The sequence below is a fragment of the Coffea arabica genome, chromosome 11e, assembly GCF_036785885.1.
Source record: "Coffea arabica cultivar ET-39 chromosome 11e, Coffea Arabica ET-39 HiFi, whole genome shotgun sequence".
In the NCBI taxonomy this organism is placed as follows: domain Eukaryota; kingdom Viridiplantae; phylum Streptophyta; class Magnoliopsida; order Gentianales; family Rubiaceae; genus Coffea; species Coffea arabica.
Genome location: NC_092331.1, coordinates 60,551,390 through 60,571,313, shown reverse-complemented (window position 1 = coordinate 60,571,313; position 19,924 = coordinate 60,551,390). Strand labels below are relative to the sequence as shown.

Genomic DNA, 19,924 nt, shown 5'->3' with positions numbered 1-19,924 from the left:
ATATATATATATTGATTGGTCAGAAAAGAGATGAAGATGGATAGGGATGAAGGTGAATCAGAAGTGAAGGAAAAATTAGGAGGAAAGATTTCTAATCAAGCAGCCAAACCCAGACGGACCGTAGCTGCTCTGATACCACTGTTATGGTATTGAACCAATTAGCAGCAATGGTGACAGATTAGTTGCAGCAGAAGTGAATTAACTCCTGACGAATTTGAATGGAACAGGGAATGGAGATGATTATTGGAGCTTCAACTTCTCATTAACAATAGGTATGTCAAATACAGGAACAGAATCAACGGATTTAGGATTGAAAGGGAAAGATTGAAGGAATTAAGAGAGAAGAGAGGAGGAAGTTGGCAGGGCCAATTCCACTTTACAAACAATGGAAATAATATGACAAAAATCTATGCTAACTCTCGGATTCTTCAGCCTTTTATGGCATTTCCAGACTAACTAACTTGTAAACTAGCTAATCAGGTGAGGCCACGTGGAAGTTCTGGAATCATCAGCTCCACTTGCGCCAAACAGAAGTATAATTCTGTTATATCAGGTAGAAGGCGTGATTTGTAAGTCACGCCTTTCTTCATCAAGTTGAGCAGCTGCGCCTTCAATGCAATCTGGAACACGCCTCCTGTTTATTCTTCATACTCCATGACAAGAGATGACGTGGAAAAACATGTATTTAAAGACTTAGAGAGGAAGGAACACCCCAGTATTATCATCGCTAGCCACAAAAGTCAAAAGTACAGCAGCACTAGCCAGCTAGTTTGCCTTTTATTTCTCATCTCATGGGCTAGTAATACACATCTCCTTTTTGCTACTAGTTGGTGTCGAGTGATCGCTGATTGATGAGTATGCTTTATCTATGATGGGGATATTCTTGTCGATTGGTTAAGATGGAAACCAGAATTTCCCACTGTCTAACACCTTAAACGCTCTCCGGAGCCGGCCAAGATTGATTGATTGATTGAGCAATTTGTCCTTACCATTGTTACTATTTCATCTTCTTTACACTAGATAAAATGTACGCTCTATCTTTCATCTTAATACTACTGAGTGTGTTTGGACAGAGGAATATTTGGAAACTTTTTTTAAAATAACGCTATAATCATTTTTTTTTTTTTTTTTGTAATGTGATACGTGAAATAAGAGATAATTGAAATATGTATGTAGAACGCAATCAAATAATAATTTTTTACAAATTATTCCAAAATTCTTCTAAAGTTATTTCTACTTTTGTTAACTGTAAAGCATTCAGTAGGCCTTTATATTGGGCTTTTAGAGTTCTAAACCTTCAACAGCTCATCCTCGAATTAGGCCTTCCATAAACTAGAATCTTGGGCCTATTTGGGCAGCCCAATTTGAGCAGAAGTAAAATCATCACTAAATATGCTGAAGTGGGCACAGTTTTGTTCTTCGTCACAAATTATCTTTTTACTTGTTCAACAGAGTCAAGTCTGCTAACACTACTCATTTTTACTTACCAGACATGATTCTGTTGAATAAGCAAAAGATAATTTCGCACCAAGCGCGTATTAAGCAGCAGGATTTAGGGCCCAATTACGAATTTCTCCAAGACATCTGCGTCTATAATCATCAGTTGGGGCAAAATTCGATCCAATTATTCAAAAACAATTTACTATACACGTGTCAAGTCTTAATATGCAGTCAAAATCGACGACAGAAAATTTTTACATGCGGTCAATTCTTAATTGAAATGAATCCCTGTAAAAGAACAAAAATGAAGAATATTATTCCGAGATTGACTTCAATTATATCAGAGAAGCTCGCGTATAGAGATGATATCATACCAAGTTAACGCTTAGCATTCCACAGAAGAAATGCTACAAAAAAGCAAGCAACTCAAGCTATGTATAGATATAAGAGATCTATTACATTGCCACCACTGCCAACAATACTAGAAATTACAGTAACCATTGTTTAAAACTTATTTCTTCCGATGGTGGAAGAAGGAAATAGATGTTAATAGAAATACAACCCTCGTGTGATGTGTATATATATATATATACACACCTGGACTATAAACATCATATAGAAACTGCAAGATTTCTGCTTATACTTGTTAGGTATCCGCAAAAAAATAGGCAGAATCTTTGCAGCTATCAGCCTCTCAAGCTTTGTAGCACACATCTCCATCGCAAATCCATCCTTCTTTCTGGTCTTTATTTGAAACTTCTGTTTCTGCGTCGCCTGTGATCTCCATCATGTCTTCTTCCAGAGCACACTTTGGGTGGAGATCATAGTCACACTCTCCGCAGTAGAATGACCAGACCTGCCCCCCCTCATCACATCCATCACACACGAAAGATTGACGCTTAGTAAGAACAAGATCATGCTCATCGTGTAATGCGTGCTTCACCTTCTCAGGCCACCCCTTTGCCATCTCATCATACTCCTCCTCGATCTCCTTCAGTCGCTCCTCCGTGAAAGGATAGGCATCAGCACCATGATATGTTATAAGATCTCTGGCTTCGGTCGTGACAGTCTTTCCGGTAGGCCCAATGGCAACTAACATAGGTATGCCGAGCACCTTAAATACTCGACTTAGAGATTCCTTCCTTCCATCACCAAAGGGAAGTGCCAGCCAAGGCATCTTGGAAAAGAACTCATCAAACGAGTTTTGATCCCTGTCGCTTGAGATGAAGACGACTTCAAATGCATCGTTCTTAGCTTTGATCCCGTGATATGCTTCAATAAGCTTCGGCAGAAAAGCACGACAAGGAGGGCACCAGTGAGCGGAGAAGTAAAGGAGTATAGTCTTTCCAACAAGATCAGACACGGGAACCTGCAAAGTGGAACTAAGCTTAGTTTATACGCTAACAGAAAAATGAAATTACTGATGAACTGCAGCAAGTTCACAAAGATGTTGCTAACATAACCATCAACTGTAGCTGCAAATACTAAGAGTAGGCTTAAACCATCAATTAGCTGTGAGGTATGCATTCATTCTACTGGAGATGCACAAAGAGTTGTAAATAAGATTACGTCCAGTGAAACATTCTTACCGATCTAAGAAACAATGAAAAAAGTCTCCCAAATGCCATACCTTTACCCCATCTTTTCCTATCACGAAATTGTGATCTCCAGAAACCAGAATGGACTCGAGCGTTTGTGCTTCTCGCTTTGCCTTTTCTATTGCCTCAAGCTCCGCAAACTTCTCAGGTGTGAAAGGATAAGCTTGGACGCCATGTTCTTCGATTGCTTCAGCAACATTAGAATGTAGAGTTTTTCCATCTGGCCCAATGATGACCACAGTAGGCAGGGTAAACAGCTCAAAATACCGTACTAACTTCTCACAACCCTTGTCCTTGACAGGCAACGAAAGCCAAGGCATGTTTTTAAACCATAACTTATATGATTCTTCATCATCATCAAGGGGTATCATCACAATCTCAAAATTCTCTCCCTTTGCCTTCAACTTCTCATAAAGTTCAAGTAGTTTAGAAGTAAAAGCATTGCGACCACCGACTGTCGATAAGAAGAAGTACAGGCCAACAGTCTTCCCTTCTAATTCAGCAACGGAGACCTATCAAAGCACAAATCAGTACGAGGCTCATACGAAGTAAAGTTGCAAGTACTGGGACGCAGATGTTTTCAAAGCTGAATATTACTATTACCTTCTTCCCATCACTAGCAACCACATAGTCACGTGATCTTGAGACTAAGATAGTCTTCAAGGTCTGATTCCTCCTCGCCACCTCTTCCTGTTCTTTAATTTCTTTAATCCATTCAGGGCTAAATGGATATCCTTCTGCTCCACACTCTTGGACGACCTCAACTCCATCATCAGTTGAGACCTTCCCATTTTCACCAATAATCACAAGGTGTGGAATTCCCCTGACACTGAATAATTCATCCAAGCGATCACGTGTCTCAGAGTCCGAGAAGGGAATGGCTAGCCAGGGCATCTTAGAGAAATAGGCAGCAAAAGACTCATCGTCTTCATCAGCAGAGACGAATACAATCTCAAAGTCATCCTTTGGAAGGAGTTCATTGTAAACCTCTACCAGCTTCGGGGTGAAACGTCGACACGGGCCACACCATGATGCTGAGAAGTATAACCCGACCTTTTTCCCCTTTAAACTTTCTACCTTAACCTGCAAAGCTAAGGATCATGATGAGAAAACTGCCAAGATGATAACACATCCAACAGAAAACAGTATTTCACAGATAAAAACAGTAACTAAATTTTAGCACTCTTAAAAGATGAACCTTTTCACCACTTTTTTTTCCTCCAGTCTTTTCACTAATTCAAGAATAGGTAGACTAAAAGAGTAGATAACCTCTAATCAGCTGGTTTATCAAACACCATAAACAAAGCTAAGAATATCCAGGCTTCTTTTGGGAACTCGACGACAAACTGTACATAATGAAAATTTTATAGAAACAATAAGCAGTTTTCCCCCCCTACTAACAAAACTTATACAAAGTCTTTTACGATGCAAGAATTAAGGGTAACCCAGAATTCCACGGATTCCATTAGGCAATTATCTTGCCTTAGCAATCTCATATCTTTTTTCTAATTTTTTTCGGGTGATCCGACATGTAATTCTACCAAACTTGTCTGCATGCTAAATAGTCCAAAAGCCGAAAAGGAGTCCACAATTATGCACCTGTTGGCCGTTGTTGCGAATAAGAAAGTCTCGATCTGAAGAGCTAAGCATGGTGTTAAGATCATGCACTCGTCCATTTGCTTCCTCTGCCATTGAAGTTAAGCTAATTTAGCAGCAAGCGGCCGAGCTACTTAGTGCGCTGAGCTCACTCTTTAATTTGAACAAATAAGCAAACCGAGATGCCGAGAGTGAGCGATTCTTAGCAGTAACGGAATAATTTTTTAAGCAGAGAAAGAAGATGGGAATACAAGAATGGGGTGCCGACTACCGATATGCAATCAACCTTTATTCTCTTTTGTGACTCCTCTCCGTGCATTTACATGAATTTTGACGTTTCCCCGCCTGTAGGGCACTTGGCCCCGTAGGATGCTTTTCTTCCTTTTGTTTTGTTTTCCACGTACTAATTTCTTTGTTCCTTTGATTTTCGATTTTCTTGCCCGTTAAGAAAGCTGATTCCCAGCCCACCAATATTTATCTCTCATCTAAAAGGTCGCTGTGATCACAGTTTTGAGCAATTTGTCCATAAATTACTACTATTACATCTTTCTAAGCTGGATAACATTTAATATAGGGTTATTATCACTTTATCCCCTTAAATTATATCACTACTATCAGTTTACCCTCTAACGTTAGCTTTTAGTCACTTCACCCCATAAGTAATTCAACTCAACATGTTAAGAAATTTTGGACAAAAATACTCTTTTATTCTATAGCATTACTACATTGTTATTATTACTTTGTTCCTTTAAATTATAGTGATATAATCGATTTAATTCCTAATATTATTTTCTTGGCATTTTACTTCATCGTTAATCTAATTAGTATGGTCAAAAGTTTTTAAATATATTTACCCTTATATATATAAGTAAAAATAAAAAATTTAGAATGATTATTTTTCTTTTTTTTCACTTTAAGAGATCCAAAAATATAAAAATAAAAAGGTTTTCTCAAAATTCTTTTTTCACACTTATTAATACTGGGAAAAGAAAAAGAGATAGGAAAGAAGGAGACAGAAAATTAGATTTTACAAAAAAAAAAAAATTAAAAAAAGTCTAACATTATCGTATTAATTTAAAGTTGTTGGGATTAGAATTGAAATCTGGTGGTAAACAGTAAAGTGAAATAATTTTAAAATAATAAAAGTATGTAATTCTTTCTTATTTGTATTATCTAAAAAAAGAATTGAGCTCTCTCTCTCTCTCTCTATCTCTCCCTCCCCCTCCCCATCTTTCTATTTTTTTTAATATTAATAAGATTGTCAATAAGATAGAAATAAATACTTTGACTTTTTTTCTTAATACTAAAGAGGAGAAGAGCTGCTCTAAATTTTTTATTTTTTTACTATACAAAGAGGATGACACTTTCTTCTAAAGTTTTTTAACTTGCTAAGTTGGTTTAATAGTGAGATAAATTGCCTAAAAAATAAATTTATGGGGTAAATTGATAATGAAACTATAATTTATGGGGATAAAATGATAATAATTTTAAGGGCTAAACTTGTCTTTTTACTTTAATTAACAAACTCCGTTAAATTTGACTGTTAGTTTTGGGGTAAAGTGACTAAAAGATAACATTAAGGAGGAAATTGATACTGACACCGAATGTTAAGGGGGTAAAGTGATAATAGCCCTTTAATATAAACAAATTTATTCCGAAATTCATCAACTAAGTTGTTAATTAGACCTTCTCTAAAAGTTCTAAACCAGAGATTGAGATTGTCCCCCGTATTTGTTCCACATCTCATCCAGGCTCAAACTACTAAGGCTCGAATTGGGCCCTTCTGATAACATGATACTGTACTCTCAATTTGGGTAGGCCCAATCTGAGAAGAAGTAAAAGTCTTCACAAAGAAAAGCTGAATTTGGCACTGATCTTCATCTGGCATTGATTCTTCATCCTTGTTCAAAGCCATCTCAGGTCTTAGTGGTTGATAACTCGATATCTGCAATAGTCTTGATTGGTTTATACGTAGTGTAACAACACGTATATGTATATAGTATTCCCAGCCTTAAATTATACTACTACTACATAGTACGGCCAGTAGATGTCAACCGTCCAAAAGCAATCGCTCTTGATTGGCAGCTTAGCCAGAGAACACGTGGAAAATCATATATTTAAAGACTTAGAGAGGAAGGAATACCGCAAGATTATCGCTAGCTTCAGATCAGCACAAAAGTGAAAAGTATAGCAGCACTAGCCAGCCGGCCCTCACATCTCTCGAATTACATACGAACGCTACTAGGCATGTTAATGGATTGAGTATTACCCAAATTTAATTCAGATATAATATATTTTGATAGAATTTGAATTTAATTTCTTAAATTCAGATTCTATTTAAATCCAAACCCTATGAGAGAATCATGGATCTAAGTAGGATTTGTTTTTTTAGAATTCATATTCAAATCCTGACCTGTATCAGATCTTATCCAAACCCATATTTTTAAGCAGTAACGGAATAATTTTTTAAGCAGAGCAAAAAGATGGGAATACAAGAATGGGGTGCCGACTACCGATATGCAATTAACCTTTATTCTCTTTTGTGACTCCTCTCCGTGCATTTATGTTTCATGAATTTTGACGTTTCCCCGCCTGTAGGGCACTTGGCCCCGTAGGTTGCTTTTCTTCCTTTTGTTTTGTTTTCCACGTACTAATTTCTTTGTTCCTTTGATTTTCGATTTTCTTGCCTGTTAAGAAAGCTGATTCCCAACCCAGCAATATTTATCTCTCATCTCAAAGGCCACTGTGATCACAGTTTTGAGCAATTTGTCCATAAAAGTACTACTATTACATCTTTCTAAGCTGGATAACATTTAATATAAACAAATTCATTCCCAAATTCGTCAACTAAGTTGTTAATTAGGCCTTAATTTTGGGCTCTAAGAGTTCTAAACCGGAGATTGAGATTGGCCCCCGTACTTGTTCCACATCTCACCCGGGCTCACACTACCTAGGCTCGAATTGGGCCCTTTTGATAACATGGTCCTGGACTCTCAATTTGGGTAGGCCCAATCTGAGCAGAAGTAAAAATCTTCACAAAGATAAGCAGAATTTGGCACTGATCTTCATCTGGCATCGATTCTTCAACGCGCATCGTGCTGATTCTTACGCAACCTAACACCCGTTGCCGGAGTCTTGAATGAGTAAAAAACATCTTAGCACCAACGGAATATATACAAAGCAGCAAGATTCAGGACATAATTATGAATTTTCCTAAGACGATACTTCTGTATCTATAATCATCAGTTGGAACAAATTCGATGCAATCCATCAATTTATACACTGGTAGAGAACATCAGAATATGCCTTGCTTTCAAGTACTATGAACCATGCAAATAAACTACAGGCCAGCAAATAGCAATAGAGTAGAAGACAGCACAGTACTTAAAACTAATTAAATGAAAGGTCGTAGGCCTTGACACCATTTACTCGAAAGATCCCAAAATGCCTTTCAAACTCCTCCCCTCCCTTCTGATCCTCATCAAACAGGTCGAACAGGAAAACCTCAACACCGACTCCCGGCCTTTTAGGCGTCCCAATATTGTTCAAACCCCTTCTCGCAACATTGCCATTATAGGCCAATGCATTCTCGATATTCGCAGCAGCTCCACCTGCTGTTGGCCACCCTGTCTCTGTCACCACTATTGGGATGCCTTGAAATCCTTCCCTCTCCATGGCATACGCGAAAGCATCGATCGTTGCATCAAACATATTGTCATATGCCAACTTCTGATCCGCATGAACGGCAGAGGACCTGAAGAGAGCGTAGTCTAATGAAACGGACTGCATATTGTTTATGTAGCTGAAAAACGGATACACATTGACCATCAGGGGCGATCCTGTGTCGCGCAGAAATTGCAAGAGTGGGGTTAGGACTGAGAGGAGGTTCGGATCAAAAGCTCCGGCTGATGGTGGATAGGAGTTGGATAGTACTGTTGCAGCATGAGCTGAAGAGAGTTTGATTGTATCCGCGAGGCCTAATGCTTGAAGAGCTTGGTGTAGCTTACGGATTGCAGGAACAAGAAACGGTGAGTAAAATGGATCTTTTAGGAGTACTTCATTGCCTGCGGCTAGGTATCGAACCTGGCTTGGAGAAACATATGCAAAAATGTTTGATTGGAGCCAATCCAATGAGGTGGAAACCATCCCATTAGCGAGTGTGGGCAGGACTTCGTTCGGGACACCAATCATGAGCTGAATTTCTGTCCCTGAGAATGGCTTCAGTGCTTCTGCATCAGCATTGAATAAACGAACTCTTGAAATGCCATTGGATCTGAGGAGATCTACAACATCCGAGGGAGGTGGGAGATTGATCGCGACGCGACCATAGCAAACCCCCACCGGTGCCCCAACTGCAAGAATTAATGATGAAAAGAAAGCCAAATTGTTACTGATATTGAGGACAAAAATCGACTAAAAAACTATAGCAATTATTGATGTCCAAATTCCAACTTAGCGGAGAGTTCCATCCAAACCTGGTGAATCTGGAAGCAAAATGAGTAGAGAACTAACAAACACCAGAATGACATGAATTTTCGTTCTTGCCATGACCATGCTTGGATATCGAAAAGATGCTAGAGCACCTTAGATTAAATATAGGTGTCGGAAGAGCTGCGAACAATGTTTTGATGCAAGTAAAAAGTTGGTTTCGGACCGTTGGTTTAACTTTTTTTCTTTTTGGAACGTTTAAGTATGATTTTGGTTCGAAGCAGTTTAGTTTGAGTTTGTTGCAATTTACTTCACCCAAGAAAAAGATAGCAAGAGGGGACTAACAAATAAAACTCTTTGTGCATTTGTAGGGAATTTCATCCATGAGCAAATCAACGGCGTGAAGAGAGCAGCAAAAAGTCGGTGAGAGAACTGAGAGGTGACGAGAGCAGAAAAAGTTGATGATTTTACTTCTTTCCAGATTCAAATTAAAGATATAAAGCAGGAACTACTTGGTGTTTGGTTCATACATATATATCATGCAAGGTTCAACTGTTCACCCTCTTGGTTCGGATTACATTGAGCCCTTAAAAGAAAAATTATGTCAAATGAGGTGGGCGTGCACATAATTGGAGTATTCTGCCATCTTAAGCCTAGCACCATTGATGGATCTTACATTAGTAGGCCGGAGCCTTCACTAGGGAAGCAGCTCATCTACTTTTCTTTAGGGGTCCATAGTTATTATAAATCCATGCGTGAATTGTCATAGGTAAGGATGAGGGCAAATTGGTTTTGTCACAAATACTGAGAAAATAAAGGTTGAATTGGAATAGATTGTCCACTAATCGGAACTTCATGCCCCTGCTGATTTATAGTCAAGTCATGCTAACGTTACAGGGTCCTATACTGCAGCCAAGAGAATACATATCCAGCTTTCCTTTTCATCCTACAGGCTCCCCACTAGTTTAAGTGAAATTATTGGCACAGACAATGATTGTTACATCTGTCCCATTGTAAACAACTACACGATCACCTATTATCCTCTTTTCATGATGACTCGTGCAGACTGAATGGCAAATGCATGCAGAATGACTACTTCTGCTATTTAAAAAAAAAAAAATACTGGGAGTTACCACAATATATGATGTTTGCACCAATGAATCTAGTAATGTTGATTAATAAATTTAAACTATGTAACGTAAAAATGGCCTGCCGTTTGCTAAAGCAACTAAAATCTAGCAACTCAGAAGTCTATATATATATACGTGAATATAGTGATGTTGGTTCATGAATTAAAGGAAATTAGCAAGTATATATGCAGTTGTTTTTGAATGCCCTAGTGAAAGAAGTATGAAAAGAGGGTTGGTCGTCCACTTCGTATCTTGCATAACTTTTGTTACCCCCTGTTTTAATTGGACAGGATGAAATCAGAGAACACCAACTGTTATCCACTTCAAACCACCAAGTACAGAACCTTTTAAGAATTCTTGTGTGAAATTACAGGTTGTGTGTATGTATACTCGAAGGACACTTGGCAGAGTATATATTACAGGTGGTGCAATGGCCCCCCAAAAAAAAAAAGAACAATAAAATTAAAGAAGAGCAGGAGAACATTTGGGAAAATTATGAAGCTAAGTAATCGGAAATGTTCCTCCCCATGTGGTCAAAGGCTCAAAGCTGATGGAATGATTCTTGAAGCTTAGAGAACCGAATGGGAAAACGAAGGGAATAAAAAGACGAACAAGCAAGCATATACCTAGGTAGGTGTTCACAAGTGGGGTTGAATAGCGAAAGCTTCTTTTTGTAATGGAGGATTGCCCGTTTCTTAAAATTTTGAAAGCTTCCCGTTACTTTATATCCTACAGGGTTCTGCATAATTATGTTTCACGCCATAGAGAGCTTATCATTGGTCTAATAATTGTAGAACATCAGGCCCTACACCAGCCTACCACCACCAGCAATCAGGATCCTCCTGCTTTGCTAGTTTGCTAAAAGCAAGGAGAGCAAAGAGCCAAAGGCGCAATTCTACCTAAATGTGTTAATCCTTCACATATTTTAATCTACACCATTTCCTTTAGTTATTATGCAAGAAATGAGCATTTCTCTACGTATGCTTAAAGTTGGTTTTTGTAGCAATTTTCTCATATTAATTCATGGGGTTCGCGTTCTTTCTCTTGCAATATACTCTGTTGTTATTCTTGCAGTTCGCTATCTCAGGCACGCACGACTGTATCAGCGTATCTTCAGCTCCATTTTGGTGCATCAAGCCTTTCAGAAAAAAGAGAGAAAAAATCTTGAAGGCCTAAAGGATGTATGAACCTTCAGCGTAATGGAACTCCGATTCCTTCTCCATTTGCACGGGGCAACGAGAATTTTCATTTTTCTATACAACTTTCGAGTGCCCTGTGAGATTGTTAATATTAGAAACTCCAAGAGATATATCTTCTGGATTCGGTATTGAACCCAAAAAAAAAAACAGAGAGAGAGAGAAGGGAAAGGCAAATGAAGTAAAAGCACGGGTTTGAACAGTCAATTTCCGACTAATTTCCACTGCTAAAGGCGGCCTTTGACCCAGAAAAGCACGTAGAGACCCATCGTGGTGCGTGCGGCTGCTAAAGCACAACTTGAGATGATAATTGCAGGTATATGCATGGAGAATGCTCCAAAAAGTTTTGCCATTAATTTCGTAATGATTCTCCTGTATATAATAACCAATCACGAGTTAATTTATGAATTTTGTTGAGAGCAACAAATGCACTAGTATTTTCTTTTCTTTTCTCTACAGCAAGACCAGAAGAAGAACTGATGGAGGATGAGAATGAAAACAAACTGTTGCACAACGGAAGAAGACGTTTTAGAGCATTGGTTCCAATTCAATTTTATACTAACTTCGTTCAAATAAAAGTGTAAGACTTCTTCGACAAAGTGCAAAGCTTGGATCATACATAGGGCAGTCCGGGGACCATTGCAAGAACTCAAAAATCAAAAGAGCTAAGAAAGCGAATGTTGCTAGGCTCTCTCATGGTCTTGGGGCATTGAGATTGTGGTGATGTTCAAAGTTGCCAAAATCTTACTTTCTCTCCTAACAAAGCAACAAAAATACCCCTTCTTCCGCTGTAAAAGACACGAGGAATATCTTTAGCTGTATCTTTAATCCTCTTTAATAAAGAACACTCCCCACTTTTTTTCGAATTCAATAAATAAGAAAACCCCACATTTTAAGAATCAAATGTTTCCACCTCCCCTCCTGCCTGCTCATTAGCCAATCTCTTCTTACTCTAATTCCTCCGTCACACTTCACCTAATAGTCCTGCCTTTGTTTGCACTCAAAGAACACAACCTCCAAAACTTAATCCTCCCTCAAATTCTCAATCTTTAGGACAATATACCCTACCCTTAGCCCAGACATAAAACAAAGAAACCATGTCACAACCGGTCGACGTTTATCCCAGTCCTAATATCCCAACACAATCTTCATCTCATTCAAATGGATCATTCGGCCCCGTCCTCATAGTCCTGGGAGTGATACTCGTTCTACTTCTTATTTCTATTGTTCTCGGACGCATTTGCAACCGGCGCTACCACAGCTCGAAGGGGGAGCGATCCCACGGCCATTCATCGCACAAAAAGGCAAAAACAGCTAAACCAAATGGCAAGTTTCACCATCAAGCAGGAGGTGGGGACATTGAATTTGGATTTGACAAAAGATTCGCATCCGCTAAAGTTGCTGCCAATGGAGATCATTTCGCAGTGCCTAAGATTATGCCCCATGGGCGTGAGCCCAAAGGACCAGTGAGATTTGCAGATGATCATATAGAATTCACAGCCGGTCCATGAGAATTCGGAATACAATACGAGGATAATGGAACCACCTCGTACAGTTAGAATGGCTGTTTGGTCTTTCGATTGTGCCTTTTTCTTTATTTCGGATTACACAAGTTTCTTGGATTAGATGATGATTACTATTAATTAGGCATGGGGTTCTTTTTCTTTTTCTTTTTTGTGAAAATTGTAATGGTCTAATAGGGATCCTAGTGACAAATGGTGGAATTTACGAATGGCTCATTCAATTCACAGGCTCCAACTCTCATATTATCTGCGAAGGACGACAACTATCCCCGCGCAGTCTTCTCTATAATATCGTTCCTTTTCTTGTTTACATTTTTTCTTTCTCTTTTTTGTTTTGATCTCACATCTATGTATAGTTCTTGCATGAGTCAGGTGAAAATCTGAAGATAAACGTTGGACTTTCGAAAATAATTGAGTTTTCTTCCAATAAAACGAATTCTTGGATTTTAAATTGGTTATGAGTGCAAAGACACGAGATAAGAACGCTAAAAGAAAAAAAAAAACATAAAAGCTCTAAAATTAACATCTACGGGCTTAAATTACACACGAGGCACTACCATATAATTGCGTCCGAGCAGCCCACGAGTACAGATGATGCCCTCGGATTCTTGACACGCGCACACTATGTAGGCATGTCGGGTTATTTACCTAAATAATTCAAAAAAAAATTATTTTTTGGAAATCCAACATTAGTTCAATTTTTTTTTTTTTAAAAAAAAATCTTCTAACCATAGAGATTTCATCATTACAAGCAACGACTTTGAAGTCGTTACTTCAAATGGCGACTTTAGAGTTTAGCGTTGGCATTTTTTTTTATCAGAGTCGTTATTTTATACAGCAATCTTAGATTATTTATCGTTGATCATTACTTTGCACTAATTTGTTGGTCCTAAACCTATTTAATATTAGAATTTTTAAGAAAACATTGAATTATTCAGGTAAATAAATCAAGTTTTACTCACGTCCAACGTATTTTCAGGGGTCTAAATTCATTTTCTCTGCCTAGATCCAAACTCGAAAGTCATTGTGTTGTGTGGAATACGAGTCTTAAGCAATCACGTGTAAATTCATGTTTAGACTGTACTTAGACCCATTTGTGCATAAGCATGTGCAAAAAAATTTTGCATCCATACGTTGAAATAACTTAATCTTATTGTATGAGGATGTAACAATAGAAGTAGTGTAATTACATCATGGTATTTTCTTAATACGTTTAGGGTTCAAGGGAGTTATGAGAAGACGATGAATAAGCATGGCACATTAAAAAAAAAATAAAATCGCACTAATTGAGCAAGATTTTGGGGATTTTATGTTGAAATTGAGTTCAAAGTCGTGCTTTTAGTTATGATGAAACAACAAAAAATAGCTAGCAGTACCTAATGGACTCAAACCAGACGGGTTTACTCAAGTCGAGGTGAATAACGCTTTCTTTCCTTGTTCGAACCATATGAATTTCGGAATTTCTCACACAATTCCCGGATTATGGATTCCAAAATCGGTCTGTAACCTGGTAAATACTTTTTCCAAAAAAAAAAAAAAAACTTAGTAAATACCAAGTATGATCATCCTTCGAATACAAGGAGTCTCCCAGAAATGCCATTTTCCTATCAAGCATGGACTTGTGAAATCAAGAATCAACTTCTCAAGTGAAATGGCACTATCCATCAAATAATGGGCGAATTGGGCATCAGTCTTCTCGAGTCCAATCCAACCAACGAATTCGATCTCCTTTAGGCTCTGATGACGATTTTCCCCAGCTTGCTCCTTCCACTCTTTTTCACAGTCTTCCACCGATCTCAAAGTCTCAGTTTCCAGTGGCCAAAACCATTCAACCCTTTACTGCCAAGTACCAACCGAAGTACATTTCAGGCTTCAACTAAAAATAGAACTCAAAGTTCTTTTCGAAGAAATAAAAACCTGAAGGACCCGCACAAACGTGTTTATGTGTGCATATTTAACAGGCTGATATGAAGCCCCACAATCAGTTTTAAAAAATTGAAATGGCAAGTTCCAGTTTACCTTCAATATTAACTTGAGCAGGCGAGGAGATGCACGTATTATCGAACTCAAGAAGAGAATACTGTGATCTGCAGGTACTCTAAACTTCAACTCCAACTGCTTGAGTTCACTTAACTCTGGAATATCTTTCGGAAAACTCATGCTTCTTGAAGGTTCCTGAACTCAAAAAATAATACATAGCACAAAAGGTGTGTCACAATTAAGCAATGTGACCAAAAAACAAGTAAACAATTGCAAAATTCAAGATGATAAATGGAAGTAAACTGACCATCATCCTCAGATTCAATTCTAGTTGCTGGAGACCTGAGAAAGACCAGATTCTAGGAAACTTCACAAATAACATTTCACAGTATTCAACCGCAAGGGAAATTGAAGAGGATTCTGGAACGTTTATGTTAATCATGGGGCCAGCATATTTAAAAGAAGCAACACTCCTGGCTGAAACCTCAACATCCTCCAACTTCAAACAGTATCTGATCTCCAAGTGCTTCAACTTGAGTGATTGACGAGCAGCAACTCTGACTTTGTGCAAATATGCAGCATTTTCAACCGTTAATTGCTCGAGCAATGAACACTTCGATAAGAAGTATGCAAGATCATCTTCAGTAATGGAAATAGATTTCAAGCACAAGGAAGTTAGCCTGTCGAAGTTCGTAAAGTCAAGAAAGTTAATATGCAATAACCAAGATGGGAAGGTGAAAGAACTATCAGTACAGCCGACACATCCGTCAGCCGAAGACAAATCCAGTTCAAGTCTTTGAACCCTTTTCACAATGGCCAAGTAGAGCCATTTATTCAGAGCAGCTACATTAGACTTGCCCAACACGAAAGCAATTCTTAATCCTTTCAATGATGAACCCTCGTGTGAAACCAACACTTGATCTACCCAATCTCGATACCTTCGTGCTTCGGTTACGCGGTCTTTTTCCAAATGGGCAATGAGCCTTAGTGTGTCTGAAGCATCAAAGTCCAAACTACCGGTGAAATGTTTCCACAGTTTCCTCCATCTATGAGAAAGGACACATTCTAGCTGCCTCTCTCATCAGCAAGCTTGACAGAATGATTATGCGCACATCATCTGGCAACTGACTAATCCAATCCTGTAGACAACCATATATCCCATGTTCGCAAGACACAGTTTGTAGATTCATTAAACATCAAGCTCAATCTAAAAGATCAAAGCCATGAATTAAGCAGTTCCAAGAAAATTTTTGACTCGGAATCTATTAGGTATCACTTGTTAGTTGTAAGTCGCATGCTTTTCAGGACAAACACTTCAGTAAGTAAAAGCAAAGTTTGGACTGTAGCAAAAAAATTTTTACATTTTTCGTAAATAAATTTCTAAATCATTGTTTTATCTCATATACATCAAATCGTTACTATACATTTTTCTAAAAAAAAAAATCTTAAAAATAGGAATCCAAACCAGATATAAGTGAACAGATACCTCAAACGTGCAATGCAGCACATAGAAAATGGCGACATCTAGCTACAGAAAGCATGAAAATACATACCGTATAAACAATCTGATGCGACTGCCGAAAGCACAATCTGAACTGAGCAGCTGTGGGAGAGCGAACTGCTGGTGAGCGAGCTGCGAAGTGAGCGAACTGACCCGCGCTGAGCTGATGAACTGGTGGTACTAGGAGGTGAGTGAATTGACCTAGAAAAGGAACGAACGGCGGGGCTAGTTCTCCGGTGAAACTCCGATGGTCAAATTAGTAAGAGCTATGAGGAGAGCAATAGTATAAAGTACTATGGAAGGCGTACCTTGTGTTGTCTTGTAGTGCTGTATTTATAGGGCTTTTGATAGTAGTTTCCTTATAGGAGTAGGAGTCCAGTTGGGGAGGGGGTCTTTCTAGGGCTCCATTGGCTAGCTCCGAAAGGTTCGGGAGCCGCGGCCCATTAGGCCCATCCAGTTGGGAGGCGGCGGTCATGCGCGAACTGGAGTCCCTTTTGCTCGAACTGCCCTGTCCGAGCTGACAGGTCACCGTGTCCGAACACTTGAAACCCGCGAATTAGCCCCACTACACTAGCCCCTCTTTGAGTCTAGAGTCAATGAAAGATCGCATAAGTCTGGACCAAATTTTGAGACAATGGGTCAGTTCAGTGTGGGACCCACGATTCCACGATTGCTGCCTTTGCTCGAGTTCGCTTGTGCAACCATCACTTCAATCATCACGTCCCTTCATAATGACAGTTACCAACCCAATCGTCGCGCAGTACAGCAGTGCCGAACGAACCTCTACCAATACTTCTTTGTTCAGCGTGCCGAACGAAGTGGAGGCCTGTTTGGAAAGGGCGTCGGCTCTTTTGTTCCGACTTCGAGGGACCTGTTCGAGCATGAACTGTCTGAACAAACTTCTCAGTTCATGCGTCTTGCGACATATTTCTTTAGCGGCCCTTCTTTGATCTCGTATTTTCCCAACACTTGGTTCACTATCAGTTGCGAGTGACTATGGACCTTTAGTGATTCAGCCCCCAATTTCCGGGCTGCTTCCATTCCCGTGATCAGAGTCTCATAGTCAGACTTGTTGTTGGAGGTTCTGAAGCCGAACCTCAGGGCGTAAGCCAGCTCTTCTCCGGTGGGGCTGATTAGGAGGAGCCCTGCTCCACATCCTTCTTTGCTTGAAACTCCGTCGACATACAATGTCCAGATCGGGATGGCCTGTTCGATAGCCTCCTTAGTCTCAGCGGCCTGGGCTGGTCCAGCGGCCTTCCCAATTTGTTTGGCTTCAACTCGCACAAGAGCTTCTCCAGCTTGTTTGACCTCAGCTCGTGCAAGAGCTTCTCCGGTTTGGGTGGCCTCAACTCGCGTAGGAGCCTCTTTGGCCTGTTTCACCTCGGCTCGTGTAAGAGTTTCTCTGGCCTACGTGGCCTTGGCTTGCGTAGGAGCTTCTTCAGCCTGTGCGACCTCAGCTCGTGTAGGAGCTTCTCCGGCCTGTTTGACCTCAACTCGTGCAAGAGTTTCTCCGGTCTGGGTGGCCTCAGCTGGAGCAAGAGCCTCTCCGGCCTGTTCGACCTCGGCTCGTGCAAGGGTTTCTCCGGCCTGTGTGGTCTCAACTCGCGTAGGAGCCTCTTTGACCTGTTTGGCCTCGGCTAACTCAACGCCAACCTCTTCTGCCTGTGGGGCCTCGACCGACTTGGTGCCAGCTTATTTGGCCTGTTCGGCCTCAACTCGCACAGGAGTCTCTCTAGCCTATTTGGTCTCAACTCGCGCAGGAGCCTCTTTGACCTGTTTGGCCTCGACTAACTCAACGCCAGCCTCTCCGGCCTGTGAGGCCTCGGCCGACTTGGTGCCAGTTTCTCCGGCCTGGTCAGCCTCGGCCGGCTTCGCGAAGGCCTCTCTGGCCTGTTCGGCCTCGGCTTCTCTGGCCTGTTTGGCCTCGGCCTCTTTGGCGTTAGATTGTCCCGTTGTCTGTTCTACCCCCTATAACCCAAAGGACACTCCTTCCGCTATGAAGTCAGCCAGTGCCTGAGCCTTGATGGACGTCCGAAACTGGTAAGTCAGGTTATGCTCAGACAGTTTCACGATCCACTTGACCATTCTCCCTGACATGTCCGGTGATGCGACTGTCGAGAGCACGATTTGAATTGAGCAGTCCCGGGCAGCGCGAACCGAACTGGTACTCGCGAGGTGAGCGAACTGACCTGCAAAAGGAACGAACTACAGGGTTTGCACTGTCTGGTTAAACTATAGTTATAGGGCTCTTGGTAGTAGTTTTCTCATAAGATTATGAGCCCTATTAGAGATGCACTTCTCCTTGGATTATGTCTGCTGGCCCCGAAAGGTTCGGGAATTTCGGCCCACTAAGCCTATCCAGTTGGGAGACAGTGGCTTTGTCCGAACTGGCCCTTGTAAAGCCCGAGCTGACTTGCACGAACTGACGTGGCCCCTGTCCGAACTGACATATGGAGTTAGCGAATTGGCTCCTCTACAGCTGGAGACCGAACTGAGGAGTCGGCAGGTCATTACTCAATTGGATGCCGAACAGAGGAATTCTACTCCCTTTGCTCAGAGGCCGAACAAAATAAGTTCTACCCTCTCTGTTTTGAGGCCAAATGGAAAAAGTTATATTATTTCCGTTTTGATTTTGAGGCCAAACAAAGAAGTTTTATCATCTTCGTTTTGAGGCCGAACAGAGAAGTTCTACCATCTCTGGCCTCGTAGTTTCTCCTGCTTACTCTTCAGGCGATTAGCTTCCACTGCATTAGCCTCCTCATGATCTTGGTCCAGTATCTCCCGAACTGACTTGGGAGGTCTCTCGACGAACTCGGTGTACAACTTCTGCTTATGCAATCCATTGATGAAAGCCGCCATGATGACTTTATCGTCCCGGTCTCGGACCTGAAGGGATTCGTTGTTGAATTGCACCATGTAGTCGCGCAGCGACTCCTCGGGCTTTTGGTGGATCGTAATTAGATGAGTAGTGCTCTTGGAATAAGCTCGCGACGAAACGAACTGAGTTGAAAACAGTCGCGCGAGCTGGCTGAAGGACCGAATTGACCTGAGGGGTAGTCCCTGGAACCACTGACGTGCCTTCCCCTCTAGGAACATTAGGAAAGTTTTACACCTAACAGCATCAACGGCCGTTGGTAGGCGCATTTGCATAATAAACGCGGTGGCATCGTAAGATTTCATGCTTGGTATTTTGAATTTTGCGGGCAGCGGGTAGTCCTTAATGTCTGGCAGGAAGAGAGAGGCGGTATATCTATCCACCTCCGGATCTAACAATAGATCCAGTTCGTCCTGTACTTGGTACTCCTCTTTTCTCGGAGAGAGCTCCCTCCGAGGGAACCCCTGGAAGGGCTCCGGGTGCTCTATTCGGGAGTTCCTATGGGAGGGCTCCAGAACCTCGATCTGTTCGCGCATGAGCTCCTTCCGCGGCCGTTTCGGCCGGGGGTTAGGACTTCCCGTTCTAGATTCCGACGGCCCGGTTCCATCCGTTTTCTGTGCCTTGGGCTTCTGGCCACGATGATCTTCGGACCGATAT

The 19,924-nt window shown here is 40.8% G+C and overlaps 3 protein-coding genes across 3 annotated transcripts; all 3 read right to left on the bottom strand.

The window, feature by feature from the left end:
• Positions 1–1,940: 1,940 nt before the first annotated feature.
• On the bottom strand, positions 1,941–4,983 carry LOC113719208 (probable nucleoredoxin 1). Its single transcript, XM_027244336.2, has 4 exons — positions 4,638–4,983; positions 3,642–4,121; positions 3,071–3,550; positions 1,941–2,809 (listed from the first exon to the last, which is right to left on the bottom strand). Exons 1-4 carry the CDS (start codon positions 4,728–4,730, stop codon positions 2,135–2,137), a joined length of 1,728 nt encoding a protein of 575 aa, XP_027100137.1. The 5' UTR covers positions 4,731–4,983; the 3' UTR covers positions 1,941–2,134.
• A 2,859-nt stretch (positions 4,984–7,842) lies between these two features.
• Positions 7,843–9,522, bottom strand: LOC113717742 (glucan endo-1,3-beta-glucosidase). Its single transcript, XM_027242540.2, has 2 exons — positions 9,110–9,522; positions 7,843–8,986 (listed from the first exon to the last, which is right to left on the bottom strand). Exons 1-2 carry the CDS (start codon positions 9,186–9,188, stop codon positions 8,025–8,027), a joined length of 1,041 nt encoding a protein of 346 aa, XP_027098341.1. The 5' UTR covers positions 9,189–9,522; the 3' UTR covers positions 7,843–8,024.
• Positions 9,523–15,129: 5,607 nt separating this feature from the next.
• LOC113718637 (uncharacterized) lies at positions 15,130–16,867 on the bottom strand. The gene is made up of 2 exons (XM_027243523.2): positions 16,701–16,867; positions 15,130–15,937 (listed from the first exon to the last, which is right to left on the bottom strand). The coding sequence occupies exons 1-2, from the start codon at positions 16,865–16,867 to the stop codon at positions 15,130–15,132; spliced, it is 975 nt and encodes a 324-aa protein (XP_027099324.2).
• Between the last annotated feature and the right edge of the window lie 3,057 nt (positions 16,868–19,924).

What these genes read in the sequence shown, in the direction of transcription:
- LOC113719208 (XM_027244336.2), bottom strand. Translation starts at nt 4,730, where the DNA reads ATGGCAGAGGAAGCAAATGGACGAGTGCATGATCTTAACACCATGCTT. An exon ending in TTCGCAACAACGGCCAACAG is followed by an intron (nt 4,122 to 4,637) that starts GTGCATAATTGT and finishes TTAGCTTTGCAG; the next exon opens with GTTAAGGTAGAAAGTTTAAA. An exon ending in TAGGAAAAGATGGGGTAAAG is followed by an intron (nt 2,810 to 3,070) that starts GTATGGCATTTG and finishes TCCACTTTGCAG; the next exon opens with GTTCCCGTGTCTGATCTTGT.
- LOC113717742 (XM_027242540.2), bottom strand. Translation starts at nt 9,188, where the DNA reads ATGGTCATGGCAAGAACGAAAATTCATGTCATTCTGGTGTTTGTTAGT. An exon ending in TTTGCTTCCAGATTCACCAG is followed by an intron (nt 8,987 to 9,109) that starts GTTTGGATGGAA and finishes TAATTCTTGCAG; the next exon opens with TTGGGGCACCGGTGGGGGTT.
- LOC113718637 (XM_027243523.2), bottom strand. Translation starts at nt 16,867, where the DNA reads ATGACCGCCGCCTCCCAACTGGATGGGCCTAATGGGCCGCGGCTCCCG. An exon ending in GCACTACAAGACAACACAAG is followed by an intron (nt 15,938 to 16,700) that starts GTACGCCTTCCA and finishes CCTTTCTCATAG; the next exon opens with ATGGAGGAAACTGTGGAAAC.